This window comes from Homalodisca vitripennis, unplaced genomic scaffold, assembly GCF_021130785.1.
Source record: "Homalodisca vitripennis isolate AUS2020 unplaced genomic scaffold, UT_GWSS_2.1 ScUCBcl_3330;HRSCAF=8802, whole genome shotgun sequence".
Taxonomy (NCBI): Eukaryota; Metazoa; Arthropoda; class Insecta; order Hemiptera; family Cicadellidae; genus Homalodisca; species Homalodisca vitripennis.
The window spans coordinates 8,894-25,299 of record NW_025779432.1 but is presented as its reverse complement, the minus strand read 5'-3'; the positions used below and the strand labels follow the sequence as shown (position 1 = coordinate 25,299).

General features: G+C 35.3%; 1 protein-coding gene across 1 annotated transcript; it reads left to right on the top strand.

Annotated features, from left to right (window-relative positions):
* Positions 1 to 293: 293 nt before the first annotated feature.
* Positions 294 to 15,554, top strand: LOC124372463 (inter-alpha-trypsin inhibitor heavy chain H3-like). The gene is made up of 4 exons (XM_046830865.1): positions 294 to 448; positions 2,515 to 2,637; positions 12,880 to 12,967; positions 15,172 to 15,554. Exons 2-4 carry the CDS (start codon positions 2,530 to 2,532, stop codon positions 15,537 to 15,539), a joined length of 564 nt encoding a protein of 187 aa, XP_046686821.1. The 5' UTR covers positions 294 to 448; positions 2,515 to 2,529; the 3' UTR covers positions 15,540 to 15,554.
* Positions 15,555 to 16,406: the final 852 nt, after the last annotated feature.

Sequence of the window (16,406 nt, the reverse complement as noted above, 5' to 3'; positions counted from 1 at the left end):
TAGGTTTTACATAAATAACTGTTCTTTGCTGGCTATGTGACTTATCTGATATTATTAGATTTGGAATTCTAAATTGTCTTTGGATGTATTATGTTTCATATATATTAGCAAAGTAAATTATATCTTTAAAACCATCCAATCAAGTCTGATGTAATTTAACCAATTTATATTAAATGCTATGTAGTTTTAAATTATCCATGTTACAAAATAAAATGAGAGCTTGAATTTGTTTCAGGTTGACAACTCTTCAAGGACTAAAATTGATTTTTCCTGTATTCTTCAATGGCTCTGAACTTGTGGTTGCAGGAAAAATAAACAACAATGAAATAAAGGAGAGAAGAAAACAATTGGAGAACTCAGTGGTCTCACTGCAAATGGGTTTCACAGATATCCGATAATTATCGATTTTATCCCTATAATTGTAAAACCAAAAAAACAGAAACTTTTGGTAATGTTTTAACATTTTTGTAACTCAGTTAGAATAGTTTATCCTAAAATAGCTCAATATAATTTCTTGTAATTAACACTGATATAAACATACAAGAGTAGACTGAAAAATAAGATACTCATGCTTGTAGAGTGGAAACAAAATAGCGTTTAGAAGCACTTGGTATGCCATGTGGAAATAATATTCCCACTCAATATGCATGGGCAGGTTAGAGGTTATTGTCTTTATCCAGTATTTTGAGAAGTGAAAGTAGAGAGACATGCCCAAGTTGTATGTCAACACGAGTAAAACAGTATACTGTTATCGAATTTTTGATTGCTGAAAAAGTAACTCCTATTAAGATTTATTTGACCTTTAAAGCCTGTTTATGTTATTATGCTGTTGATAGGTCTACTATTAAATCAGTGAGCAAATATAGCTGTGTGGTTGCCTATAAAAAAGGAAAACTTCCACCAAAAGAAATTCTTTTTAATGTGTTTTGGTATGCTCACCGAGTTTATATTACAGTTTCTGGAATAAAGGGCAATGGGTATATTCTTCTCAGTACATACAGCCTCTGAAACATCTTAGTGCAGTCATTGAAGCGAAAAATACGGTCTTACCTCCGAATTTTTTTACTGTGAACCGATTTGCATGAAAATTTTGGAATTAGGCTCATCTTACCCTTAACTTCAAAAATGAAAATGATCTGAACTCCGCCTATTATTTTTAAGGGGTGTAAACAACCCCTTAATGGCAAAATTGACATTGAGCCATTTTATCGCTAGAAAGAAAACATGTCTAAATAGTAAGTGGTGAAATTGTAAAGTAAAGTGTTTTCTAACACAATTACTTCATATTAAAATCATTTTCAACCCCTTAAAATCTTACAAACCCTTGCAAACAACCCCATAAATTGAAAAAAACTATAAAAAAATACTTTGGTAAGACATAAAAAGATGTTAGGTATACAGTAAGTAATATTTTATATTCTCTATAATAATTATCAAATTTTTTACCCCCTTTCAACCCTTGAAAACTACCCCTTGATAAAAATAAACTTAACCAATACAGATACGCAATTAGTAAAAAAGCTATTGGAAAAAAGTTGCTTCCACAAGTATTCTTTTGAGGATGCTTTTAAACCCTCTTCACCCTGTGAAGTAAGGTCAATTTTAATTTTCCTTATTAAATTGTATGAATTATAGTACATTAAAAACTTGGTAGAAACGAGTTTCCACTGTTTAAAATATTATTTATGTAGGGCAGAACTAATTAGTAATATATATTTATGTAGCAAATAGCTCTAAAAATGTGTTGAATTAAAAAATTGCACTATACATAATCTATAAGTTCATTTTATTATCGATTAATTTGGTGACAATTTTATCGATTTCTCACCTTAATATTTGAAAAAAAATAATTACATTAATAGGAGAATAAGCTTAAAAGCCGACCAGGCTAGTCAATAAATAATTAAACAATTTACTTTATTTACAATATAAATTCAATTTTATAAAATTACCTAATATAACATGCAGACTGGATTAAGTGTACTGCTATCGTGCTCTTTGAATAGTACGAACGTCAATACTAGTAGAATATCTATTCATTAGATTTTTGGATAATATAATTTTATGGCCCAATTTTAATAAGATATTATTAAAAAAAACAGTTTTTTATCTACTTACATTTTTTTACTAAACAATTATATGAGCCACATTTTGTATATATATATATAAATATACGCAGACCTAATTTGCTTTTAGATAGTGTATTTCACTATAGTATTCACATTAATGGGATTGATTTTGCACATATTTTAAAGTCGCATGAATAAAAATAGTCAACTACAGCTGTTCGTGTTAACGCCATAATGGTGCTAACAATATTGGGAATAGAACGTGAGAAAATCTTGAGATTTTTATTTTTATGACGACCTTTGCACTTAAAAATAAATTAGTTCATAATTGATTTACAATAATGTGTCAGTGTAACAGTTAAAAATAGATAATATGGTCATCAATGTAAAATGAATTAACTAAAATAAACTAACCACTATTATAATGTACTATTTGGCTGTGTAGGACACCTGGAAAAAGATGTGGGCTTATTTGACAATCCAGCAACTTTTGGACAAGGCCGACTCATTGGATAAAACTGAAGAGAGAAACCAAACAAAAGAAAAAGCTCTTAACCTAGCTTTACAGGTATTTTTTTTCAAGATTTAATTACTTATGAACCAATATGGTAGATTTATCTTATAGATACATTATATATATATATATATATATATATATATATATGATATATATAATTTCAAATAAACATTGAATCGCAAAAAGTACTTGCTCCGCCGGGAGTCGAACTGGATCTCTCACTTTGCCGGGTGAAAATGTGCTACCATTACCACCACAGAGCGCTTACTTTTTCTGATTCAATTATTTTTTTTTTTTTTGTATTTGGCCGTATCTGTCACGTATGCGTTTAAATAAGCAAACTAACATATGATCGGAAGACCAAATACCTGTCAAACGACGTCCTGGGTATGACGTTATAACTGCCTCTTCCCACCTAACCATTTCCTAATTCCTACCAAATCCCCCTCCAGGGTCTTTTAAGTACCCGTCCTCTGACCGTTCCAGTACATGGCTCGCTGGGAGTGCTTAAGCCGGCACTAGGTGCCCTATCTGGTGTCGGTGTGAGAGCTGATGTGAGCTTGTCTCTGCCGAGGCGTAAGTCATGTACTGGTTCAGAAGCCAGCCACTTCGGTCCTTGGTCAGGAAGTGTGTTCAGTAGGCAGGGGTGTCGGAGCCCCTGTTGCCACGTTGCGAGTCCAAGTTGTGCGCGTATTCCCGACTTGGTAATCGATGGAAAACCGGGCCTCGGGGAACTGAGGTATGGGTTGTCCCCCAAGCTACGGTTTGTGGACACCCGAGGGCATGCCCGCTCCCGGTGAATCGGCCCCGCACTACTAAACACGATGCGCTGGTGACCTTATCTATGGATACTCAAACCACCCCACCCTTAGGGCAAGAATTCGGAGGAAAGAGACAACGATCCAGAGAAAAAGCGACAGTTGTCGGATTCTGAAAATGAATCGTATGTAAAACAAAGGAAAGTGGAAGAAAAATTAAACGCAGAAAATATGAACGTTCCAAACTCCACTATACCTAATCGTTAGTCATAAGGATGAGGGCAAAACTCTAACGAAGGTTAGTCCTTTCCTTATAAACAAAGCTTTTTGTTTCCTCAGGCGGTCAGCCTAAATCTGTAAGCAAACTGAGAAATGGAACTATCTTGGTGGAGGCTGCAAACTACATCCAAGCCAAGAAGTTCCTTCAGATGACAAACTTTTTTGATCAGGTTCGAAGTCGTCGTTTCAACCGCACTCCTCACTGAACACCTCCAAGGGGATCGTCTTCTGCCGTGACCTGATGGAGTGTGTAGTGAGGAAGAAATCAAGGACGAGCTTGCAGTGTGAAATGGTGTGACCGATGTGGTCAGGATGCTTCGGACGGAGAATGGGAGAAAAGGTTCCTACTCCTGGTCTTAATTCTGACCTTTGCATTTCCTCAACCCCCAAAAAACTATTAAGGCTGGTTACTTGTCCCTGACTGTACGGCCATACTTCAAAAATCCGCAGCGGTGTTTCCGTTGTCAGAGATTCGGGCACTCTACTAAGACGTGCTCGGGCCCTGAGACTTGTTCCCGTTGCGGCGATGAAGGCCACCAAGAGGAAGGTTGCAAGAACGACGTCAGATGCGTGAACTGTAAGGGAAAACACGCGGCCACCTCGAAGGAGTGTAGAGTTTACTTAGAAGAAAAGGAAGTATTGAAGATTGTTACTCTTAACAAACTCTCCTTTAACGAAGCCCGCAAAGAGTACAGGAGAAGAATCGCTCCAACCCCTAAAAAGGGAGTCTCGTACTCTGAAGCTGCTTCAGCCCCAGTACAATCCGCACAGTGCCGTCATGTACCGCCTTGGAGGGTATGGTACTCAAATTAACAGAAACAGGTTGCCGCTTTGGTTAAGCAGCTTGCAGCCGGTACCGGACAACATCCGTTGGCATCCACCGGTAATCCTTCCCAAGCAGTCCACACGCCCCATACTAAATCCAACACACACATTCAAGGTCGCCCAACAGTTTACTCCTACTTTCAGAGATAGGGTGCAACAAAATACGAAACCCGCCTTATCTTTGGAAGAGAGGAAAAAACTCGCCGACAAAACTAAAAAAAGAAATATACAAGAAAAAATCAGAAAACAGATCCAAATTCCTAGTAAAAAAGACTAATCCATCCTCGTCCAAATCCTCCCAATTATCACTTGATGATGATATGGTTGAGGACCCTTTGGAGATGCAGACAGAGTTCCAAACTGTTCATGGTAACTTCCGTCCTGTAATCTAAACAAAGAAAAAAAAATTACGATGAACTAGCACAAAATAAAATATATAATATAATATAAAAATTGCTGTTACAATGGAATATTAATGGTTTGAGAAGCCACTTTGAAGACTTAAAATTACTTATCAATACAAGAAAACCTAAATTTATTTTGCCTACAAGAGACAAAATTGTCTCCTCTATACTCTTTTCAAACAAAATGGTTATGACATCTTTCGCCTAGATCATCACCAACAAATTGCCTGTGGAGGTGTGGCTATTCTAGCAGATTCTTCTGTTAATGCTAGAGCCTTGAACATCGTCACAAACCTCCAGGCAGTAGCAGTTTCAATCGACGTTCCTTTTAAATTAACCATCTGCTCCATATATATCCCACCTTCCCCTTTTGATTTATCTCTTGATGATCTACGTGATCTGTACAGCCAACTCCCTTCTCCTTTCTTAATGGTTGGTGATTTCAATGCACATCATCGCTCTTGGGGTTCCAGCCATTCTGATCGGAGGGGTAACATGGTTGCGGGATTGTGGGATGAAGTGGCAGCGGTCGTTCTCAAATGACGAGTCGGCCACTTACATGTGCCCTAGGACTGGCATATGGTCGGCAATCGACCTGTCAATCTGCAGTCCGGTCGTGGCAACTCGAGTGCATTGGTCCGTACTTCCCGACCTGTCAGGGAGTGGACCATGCGCCCAATTGCCGTGGCTTTTCAATCCTTCCCATCTTTGACAGGCAGGTGTCCCAGGTGGAAAATTAAGAGGGCTGACTGGAACGAGTACAAAAGGAACATAGTTTCTCAAACTACTAATATCGAATTAAACGACATAAATACAGCTACTGAATTATTTACAACCAATATTATAACATCCGCAGAGCGAAGCATTCCAAAATCCTCAGGTTCACCAAACAAACGCCAGGTTTCTTGGTGGTCTGAAGAATGTTCGGCGGCTCTAAAGGAGCGTCGAAAATGTTTAAGACAGTTCAACAGATCACCGAATGAAGAAAATTTAAGTAGGTACAGAAGAGCACGGGCAAAAGCAAGACAGGTTTTTAGACAGAGACGGCGGCAGTCCTGGCTGGACTACACAGATCAAATAAAACGAACTACTCCTGCATCTGATGTTTGGAGGAAGCTTCGATCTGTTTGCTGTAAGACCTCCCCACCTTCTTTTATTGCTCTGAAAAATGGTACCGATGTGGTAACTGATCCCTTGACAGTTTCCAATTTACTCGGCTCACATTTTGCGGAAATTTCAAAAACGTCATCTTACAATAGGGAGTTTCAAAATTTCAAAACAAATACAGAAAGACATCCTCTAAATTTAAATATTAACAACAACTCTCCTTTAAACCTTCCCTTTACCACTGATGAACTTGATTCATCACTAAAGGCGACATCAAATTCTGCTCCAGGTCCCGATAACATACATTATGCCATGTTGCGGAACCTGACGGAGGATGGAAAACAAGATCTTCTAAAATTATATAATAGAATATATTTAGAAAACACATTCCCTAATTCTTGGCGTCGTTCACACATTATCGCTCTCCAAAAACCGGGCCAAGATAGAACTTCTCCAGGAAGCTATAGACCAATTTCGCTTACTAGCAGTCTCTGCAAAGTATTCGAAAGGATGGTCAACAGACGCCTTGTTTGGTTTCTGGAGAAAAATCATCTTCTTTCACCTTCCCAGTGCGGATTCCGACAAGGCCGGTCTACAAGTGACCATCTACTTGCCTTGGAATCGGCAATCCTGAATTCCTTTATTGAAAGAAAACAGTTGATCGCTGTATTCTTTGACATTTCCAAGGCTTATGACAAAGCTTGGAGAAGGGGGGATATTAAATGCTTTAATATCTTGGGGTGTAGGGGGCCACATGGTTTCTTTCATACAGGGCTTCTTGTCGGAAAGAACCATACAGGTCAAACTTGGGACAAACCATTTCCGATTCATTCACGCTGGAAAATGGTATTCCACAAGGTAGCGTTCTAAGCTGTACTCTGTTTGCCATTGCAATCAATAACATATCGCCTTGCGTTACCCCTCCTGTGCGCTGTTCTTTGTTTGTAGATGATTTCTCTATTTACATTTCTACAAAGAAGCTAGCGGTGGGGGAGAGAGCTTTACAGCTTACCATCAACAGGCTTGAGCAGTGGTGCGGAGTTACGGGTTTTTCTTTTTCGCCACCTAAAACAAAAGCCATCGTTTTCTCCAGAATGCGTACCGTTGAGCAGCCAACGCTCTCTTTGCTGGGTCAGACAATCACTACTTGTGACAATATCAGATTCCTGGGTCTCACATTTGATACCCGGCTAACTTGGGTGCCTCACCTGAAAGACCTAAAAGATCGATGCGTGAAGCGCTTGAACATACTGAGAGCTTTAAGCGGAACAAAATGGGGGGGCTGACAGGACATGCATGCTCAGGTTCTACAAAGCCACCATCCGCTCCTGTCTAGATTATGGATGTCAAGCATATGGGTCCGCAAGACCCAGTGCTCTCAAAATGCTTGACCCAGTCCATAATTCTGCTTTAAGACTGGCCACTGGAGCTTTTTCGATCTTCTCCTATTAACAGTCTTCTCGCAGAAACGGGAGAACCCCCTCTTTCGCATAGACGACAACAACTGTCCCTAAACTATGTTCACGCTCTTTCAGGGAAGCCAGAAAACCCTGCGTTTGAACCGGTCCTGCGAAATCCACTCTATAATTCTTTCCTAGCGAGACCAAATCTTCCTTCACCCTTAGGCGTTAGGGCCAAATCCTACGCTTATGAAATAGGCCTAAACGATTACCAGTTTAAAGTCGTTCATCAATGTGATATCCCACCCTGGAGCGTCTCAATGCCTACAAACTATTTTAAATCTCTCTAGGTTTAAAAAAGTCTCCACTCCAGAAACAGTCTACCAACAAGAATTCCGTCAAATACTAGGCAGCCTCGCACCTTGCGATGTTGTCTATACTGACGGGTCAAAGGAACGTTGTAGAACTGGATGTGCTTTCGTCACTGGGGTAAGACAGTACGGATTTCGTCTCCCCAACGACTCTTCCATTTTCACGGCCGAATTAACAGCCATCCAAAAGGCCCTAAATATAACGTTTCCTGTGACTAAAAAAATTGGTTTATCTGCAGCGACTCCCTTAGTGGTATACAAGCCATCAGCGACATGTTTTCAAAACACATCATCATCCGCGAAATATGGCACTCTTTGTCTTCCCTTCAGTCCGAAGGTGTTGCTGTCTTCCTTGTCTGGGTACCTGGACACATTGGAGTATCCGGAAACGAGCTGGCAGATAGAGGAGCTAAGGAAGCATTACAACTCGAGCCTTACACCGCACGGATGATTTCTTCCGACATTACCCCGGTAGTGAAGGGCAAACTGAAAGCCAAATGGAATAGCGATTGGCGGGCAGTCGTCAACAACAAGTTGCGACGTATTAAAGACTGCGTTGGACTCTGGGAGACAGCGAACCGCCCGAGTCGTCGTGAGGAGGTTGTGTTGTGTCGCCTGCGGCTAGGCCACACGCTTCTCACACATGGCTTCCTCATGAGTAGAGATGATCCTCCGGTCTGCGTCACATGTGACACTGTCATTACTGTCAAACATGTGCTTGTTGACTGCCCTCGCTATTCGGTACATAGGCGCAACTCGAATCTGCCGGCTTCGTTGAACGATATTCTTTGTGATGACGAGACGGCAACTCAAAGATTGCTGTGTTTTCTGAATGCAACGTCGCTGATTAATAAAATATAATTTAATGTTAAACTTATTTATTCAGATTATCTATTGTTGATAATATTTATAAATTTTATTATTTATTTTATGTATCATTATCTTGACAGCTGCCAAATTAGCCCCTTTACAGCTTTCTTGGTGGCAGTAAAATTTGTTAAGTTTTTACAGTTTATTTAATCAATGTTATGTACCCTTGTCCTTATTTATGTTCTATTTATCGTTTTAGTCTTTTATATAGGTTAAGACCTCTCTACAGTCTTTCCCTTGTTATATTTATTGTTATCTAGTTTTAAGTATAAATTATTTACTCACCTACTTGTCGTAATTCCTATTTTTGTTATATACAATGTAATCTGTATGTACCTAATTGACACTACCAGATACGAGTAGGTGTCAATTCTTTCTTGAGGGCAATGATAACCTCAGCGTTTTTTGCCCCTTATAAAAAAAAAAAAAAAAAAAAAAAAAAAAACCTGTCAAACGACTTTTATTTAAATTAAATTGTATAAATCGCAAAAAGTGCTTTTTGCGATTCAATGTTTATTGAAATTAAATAAGGCAATTGCCACTGTTTCTCGTCAGTGTGAATAACATTCACCAGAAAGCTTCAGCAAAAGAGGGATGATGATAATTAAGAAAGCCAATTAAATACAAAAATAGATTTTATAATTCTATCGGAAATATGGATTCAAAGTGAGGAAGTAAATTTGTTCAAAATTCCGGGATATAATGTTAAAGCAAAGTGTAATGACACTTACAGGGCCGGAGGAGTGTTGTGTTTTTGTAACGAAAATGTTAATGTTAGGGAAGTGGAGTGTACAATGACAACTGCGGATTGCCTTTTACTTAACGTCTAACGTTACTTAACTTGATAATAATTATTTCAACATATTTTGTATATATCGATTACACGAATTTTCTGAGTATAATTTTATTAATGAATTGGAAACCAAACTTTTAAATATAACTAATAATACAATTTTCATTGGGGGTGCAAACTTAGATATTCTAAAAGATCTTCCTTGTGTGCATAAGTATATGAGCCTAATGTCGAATAATGGTTTCATATCGGTGATAATAATCCTACAAGAATTACTCTGCACAGCTCCACTTGTGTGGACCATATTTTTATAAGGTTCAAAAATATAAACTTATTCAATAGTGCCATTTTTGACATAGGTTTAACAGACCACTGCCCTGTTGGGCTTAAGTTGAAGCCTACCGTTATAAAAAATGTGAAATCCGAATCATTTAATAAATGGGTTTATGATCTGGAAAAAAATTAAACTTGAAATAGAACTTTTTGATTGGAAGGAAATTTTAACTTCAGCTGATGTAAATCATTGCTACAATGAATTTATAAATATATTAACTAATATTGTGCAACGTAATAAAATTTAAATTTATTTTTCAAACCGTTTATGCAAAGCAAAACTTGTTAGTCCTTGGATAAACGTTAGCATTTTAAGTAGAATTAAAAAAAGAAACAAGTTATATAAAATATATAAAAGAAGACCATATGACAATAACTTTAAGAAATACTTTGATCGATATGTGTCACATTTAAAATCTGATATAGAAAAAACTAAAAATAATTTTTACTCGAGGTTAATAGGCAGTTGTGGAGGTGATACCAGTCAGCAGTGGAGGATTGTAAATAGGTTAACCGGTGCTATAGGAAACACAAAGTTCGATAAGGTAGTACTGGAAGATGGTTCAGTCGTTGAAGACCCGCTGTTGATTGCAAATGAAATCAATTCTTATCTGGCTAATGTTTCTAGTGTTGCTGATAACATTATCGTTAACGACCCTGCTTTGAATGTAAGCTTTGTCAACCAAATGCAATCATTTTTTATTTCTCCAGTTGACAAAACAGAATTAGAGAATGTTATCAGGAAACTAAAAAACAAAAAGTCCACTGGATATGACGGTATTAATGTCGAGCTTGTAAAGAAGATTGCTGTAAATATTTCACATATTCTTGTACATATAATTAATTTGAGCTTTTTGACAGGTATTTTTCCTGATAGTCTGAAAAAAAGTATAATTGTACCTATTTTCAAAAAAGCAAATAATTTTAGTATAGAACAAATTCGTCCAATTAGCCTACTCTCAGTTTTTTTCAAAAATAATAGAAAAATGTATAAAATCAAGATTGATGGATTTTTTTTAAATTACAAATTTTCAGTCCAAAAACCAATTTGGTTTTACTGCAGGAATAGGGACGGAAGATGCTTTGGTGCAATTCGCTGACTCAATTTATAGTAAAATGAATAGGAATGAAAAAACTTCCGGAGATTTTGTAGATTTTACAAAGGCATTCGACCTAGTCGACCATAATATTCTATTTGAAAAATAATGGAGGCAGCTGGAATCAGAGGCGCAGCTCTCCAGTGGTTTAAAAGCTAATCGGCCGGGTCCAGCAAGTGAGAGTGGACAATCACTTGAGTGCGCCTCTTACTGTAAAGGCCAGAGTCCCACAAGGCTGTCATCTCGGCTAATTTGTTTATTATTTTTATTAATGATTTGTTAAAACAAAATTTTAATGGCACAATCAGTGCCTTTGCTGACGATGTTGCTTATTTATATTCAGATACATGTTGAAATAACTTATGGGAAAAAATAAATAATGATCTTAGACTGTTAAGAGCCTGGTCTAATAAAAATAAATGTAAATAAGACTAAGTTTATCAATTTTGATTTTAAGGGCTTTGGTTTTGACGTGCCTGTGAAGTATCACGAAGAAACTTGTACAACCTTTATTACATGTAAATGTATTGAATTAGAAGAGGTGAATTTTTAAAAGTATTTAGGTGTATATTTTGACCAGAAAATAAATTGGAAAAAACATATCTTTCATCCAAAATCAAATTAGAAGTAATATTAGGAAGTTTTATTTTTTGAGAAATTTTTGTGACGAAAATCTGTTACGTACTCTGTATTATGCACTAATTTACTCTAGATTACAGTACGGTATTGTATGCTGGGGAGCAGCTCCAAAAACAAAAACAGACGATATTAGAGTAACACAAAACACTTTTATACATTTGATCTTAAGGAAAAAAAGGCGAGACTTCTTATCCTCTTTACCAACAATTACAAACTTTTCCCATACAATATATTTTTTATTTATAAAGTATTAAGATTATTTTTTATAAGAAGTGGAAATAGAAATAATATTGAACAACAAAAACAATACGTCACAAGAAATTTGCAAAGGGGTCTTATCCAAAAACCCAAAGTTAATAAACTAGCTTTCAGGCGTTCGTTTTCCTACATGGGTCCACATTTGTTTAATCAAATTCCAAATAAAATTAAAAAAAATTAAAACCTTAAATTCTTTTTGTAATGCTATAACTAATTGGTTACTTAGTCAAACTGAACAGATAGATATTATACACAAACAGATTAGTCTAAAATATTCTTAACTGAATTCTTTCTTTTTCTCATATACAAACTAAAATTCTTCCCCTTTATAGACAATTATTTTATTTTAATGTATTCTCTATTAATTAGTAACCAATATAACAAAACATTTTGTAGAATCTTAATATTATTTCCATTAGTCTAAAATGTTAAGAAAATATTGTCATTAGATAAATTGTATTTTTTTACATAGATGATTTAAAGTCTTCAATATATTAGTCTTTTATGTATATTAAAACATTGTATGTAAGAATAAGATTGACCAGAGTTTAAATGATTAAGTTGTGCTCTTATCAACGTTAATGTATTTTTATTTTAACGTTAACTTTAGTTAAATATAGTGAGAAACTTTCAATATACCGCAGTGATCTGCACATCAAGTCCTTTTCAGAGCAAACTGGACTGTTATCAGACCTTTCCTTGTTTATTGTTTAGTTTTATCTAACCACGCAACTTGTTAATGTGGTTAGATTATATTCCTTAATAATCTTGTTTGTAAAGTTTATATTTTTTTGGAATAAATCTCATTATCTCATGATTGAGAATCTTTAATTGAAATAGAAGGCAATCTTGAATTTGTAAGGATATTTTTATTCCGATTCTGAAATTTTAATTTTGAATTTTTAACTATTAAAATTTCAGAATCGGATAAAAATTGCCTTACAAATTCAAGATTGCCTTCTGTTTCAATTAAAGAATCTCAATCATCATCCCTCTTTTACTGAAGCAATTGAGAAATATGGTTAATGTTACATACTTTCTTTAAGTGTTCAATAAATACTAATTATATAGCACAGATTTTAAAAATCACAGATCAAAACCATATCATGTTTAATTAATATCAGTTATAATTAATATAATTTAATAATAAATGTTCCAGTACTCTTTTGTGACTCCGCTCACTTCTCTTGTTGTCGTCAAACCGAACGAAACTGAGTCTGCTGTGGACACGACACAAGTGAAACCTGGTGAGTGTTCCAAAATGTTTCTTTGTTCATACCATCATTTTATACAGGGATAAATTGAAAATAATTTTTTCAGTTACAACTAAGAGATTCTTTACAAGTGTTTAATATATTTGTCACTCATTTAAAACACATACCTGAGACAAAATTGTTTGTGTACATTGCTGGTCACTTAAAACAAAAACTGATGAAACGTCTCTTTGCATTTAGTTCTAATTGCGTTGCTTCTCATATGACATTCAGGATGGGTAAGGTTGGTAGTAAAGACCATATCTTGTTGAGATCCCATGTTACATCCACAATAGAGAGATGGCAAAATATCTGTCAGTTATGTCATCTTGGGTGAAGAGGAGACTATTCTCAAACTCGATTTTTGGGATAGCCTTTAGCTCTCTCAGCGATTTAATTTTAATGTCAACTATGCTTGTAAAAAATGACGGCATATAAAATATAAAGAAAAGTATACAATAAAAAGAGTTACATGGAGGTATGTCTGGAGAATATGGAGCCTGCGCTATCATTACAGTACTTGTTTTTGGTAAAAAATTCACAAACAAGCAATGAAATGTGAGCAGATGCATTTACATAGTGCAAAAGCAATGAATTATTTTGCCACAAATCCGGGTGTTTTTTCGGATTGATTCAAGTAAACGGAATTGAACTTGCCAATCAATAGTACTGACCATTTGACCTTGTGGCGAGAATTCATGATGCACTATGCCATTAAAATGGAAGAACAAAGAGAGCATAACCTTCACGTTCAACTTCACTTGTTGAGCCTTGTTCGGTCTTGGCAATCCAGAATGTCTCCACTGGGAAGAATGAGCCTTAGTTTCTACGTCATATCCACACCATATTTTTTCACCTGTCATAACACTTTTTATTAATTCTGCATTGTTGTTGACTTCATTTAGTGACTCCTGAGCAACTTCCCTTTGCAACTTGGTTTTGTTCAAAATTCAACAATTTTAGAGCAAGTGTTTCTGCCACATGTTTCATACTCATATCATTCAAAAATATTTCATGCCAATTGACATACTAATATCATTATCAACTTCTCTGATCGTAATATTGTAATTGTTCATAACCATTTTTTCACGTTTTTTTCATTGATTGTTGATGTGCTGGGGTGTCTGAAAAGTTCATTTTCTTCAATGTCCATGGCCATCTTCAAAACATTTATACCACTTGTAAATCCTTGTTTTACTCATAGCACATTCACCATAGGCCTTTTTTTACATTTCCCACACTTTGTTCACTTTATTTAATTTTTCCACACACAAAATGTGATGCAAATTCTTCGATCCATTTCTTTTAACAAACAAAAATCACTGAGTTAATAAAATACATTTAACCTTAGCAGCTGCCATTGAAAAAGTAAACAATGAATACAGGTGTAAACTGTATTATACTTCAGGAGCATGAATATAATAAAATAAGTATTTTATTATAATCAAAATAAAACCTATATAAAATAATTTTGACAATTGGACTCCAAACCCGCAATACTTAAAAAGTCCCATTACTTTTTGAACACACCTCATATATTATAAGAAGATATTTTAAACAACCAAGAAAACTTAATTATACTTTATTATTATTATGTTACGTTGTGTAGAACTAGTTGGTTTATTTGTAATAATCATATACACTTAAATATGTTTATGTACATGTTAATGTATATTATTATGTATATGTGTGATACTACATAAACACATACAGTGTGCTTGAAAAGTCATAGAATGGTTTAATAATTTTTCCACTGTTTGTTGTTTATACAACAATGAGATTTGGTTCATCAATATTACCCATATAAATCTATTTGTTTATTACGATTATCAGGTTCTTATCACTTCAGGGTTAAGGCCTGCAAGGAGTCAGATGAAAATCTTGAATTAGAAAGTAGGTCGAGATATACATAAAATTAAAGGTCTATTTAGTAGAACACAATGCACCAAACCAGACCTCAAAACGGTTTACCCTATCCAACAATAGTTAAAAAAAGTTATAATATTGTTATGTTTCATTTATGTTTACTAACACATTTTTGGATTGATTGTTTTTATATTATAGATAATCATGTATTTATATTTATTGGCACAAAGTAAGTATAAAAAAGTACTTATAAACCTAACCTCTTTTAATAAAATATGAATTCATTCATTCACTTTTCAAATTACATAACATAATCCTATTATTTGTGACAGGTTCAAATGACATGTTGGGATATGCTCCAATAGGAGTAGCAGCTTTTGGTGCTTCACCAGGAGGCTTTGGTGGTTCAGCAGCAAGCTTCAGTTCTTCATCAGGAAGCAGTGCTTTTAGTCCCCAGTACTCATTACTCATGCCTATGCCTATGCCTGCATGTGAGTTTCCTCTTCAGTTTAAAATATTTGAAATGTTTTGTAAATGGAAAGTGACATTCTATGAGGCATATCCAGAAATTAAGTGTATTGAGGCTCTCACAGCCAGAAGGATTTTTTTTGACATGTTGGCTATACTGCCGTGTAATCTGATTCCTCCCCTCTGCAATGAGACTGGTTCAAGGTTAGTATGTTGTGAACTGTCAATGTGACAATATTTTTTGTGAAAAATGTCAATCCAATCTCCTGCCAAGTGCATTTACTTGGTAAGTCAAATGTTTATTTATTTATTTATATCAGTAACTAGTTAAGCAAGGGCAAAGAACAGGTTAATAAATAAATAAAGCAAAAGACGAATTAATAGTGGACCTTTTTGTCTCAAATTTGTATTCTAATGTCTATTACAAGAACATGATATACTGAAAACACAGTTTTTGAGTCTTAGCACAATTTTTTTGTTTGGGTTTTGCAAAATATTTCCTTTTAAAAGTGGTTCAAATGTTGTATTTTCTGTCTGCTCTTCTAATTTTCTCTGATAATCCTGTTATTTTTTTCGCATATGTTTAATCTTCCGTCTTATGGATAGACAAGCACCTCCATCAAACTCATTCTTGTTTGTGAAGAAATGAAGTTTCATGTCAAATTTAAAGTCTACAAATATAAAGTATAATATAAATAGCCTGTGAATATTTAGGTCAAGAAAGGCTAAGCCAAATTCTATAAAGGGACTTGCCCATTATCGAACAAGATGTTGGCTAAATAAAAATATTGTTACATGCATCATTTTAAGTCCATAGCTTAATTTGTTCTTAAGATATCCAACAGAAAAGTGACATACAGGTAAATATACAGACAAAGAGGGATTTTTCCAGAATCTCTCAGTGATACCTAAGCAAAATATGCAAAACTTGAAGTTTATCCTCCTAAGGCCTGGCGTACTTTTAAAAGGACATTAATTTGTACTTAAGTAAAACCCAAGTTCAATGTACACCTTTAAGTCACTAAGACCCAATGTCCTGCAAGAAGGACAACATTTTGTACTCAAGTAAAACCCAGGGAAATTTTGAACTTTGGAATAA

Excerpts from the sequence above, each read along its gene's own strand:
- LOC124372463 (XM_046830865.1), top strand. The coding sequence starts at position 2,530 with ATGTGGGCTTATTTGACAATCCAGCAACTTTTGGACAAGGCCGACTCA. Across the intron at positions 2,638-12,879 it reads CTCTTAACCTAGCTTTACAG|TACTCTTTTGTGACTCCGCT; the intron begins GTATTTTTTTTC and ends TAAATGTTCCAG. Across the intron at positions 12,968-15,171 it reads CACGACACAAGTGAAACCTG|GTTCAAATGACATGTTGGGA; the intron begins GTGAGTGTTCCA and ends TATTTGTGACAG.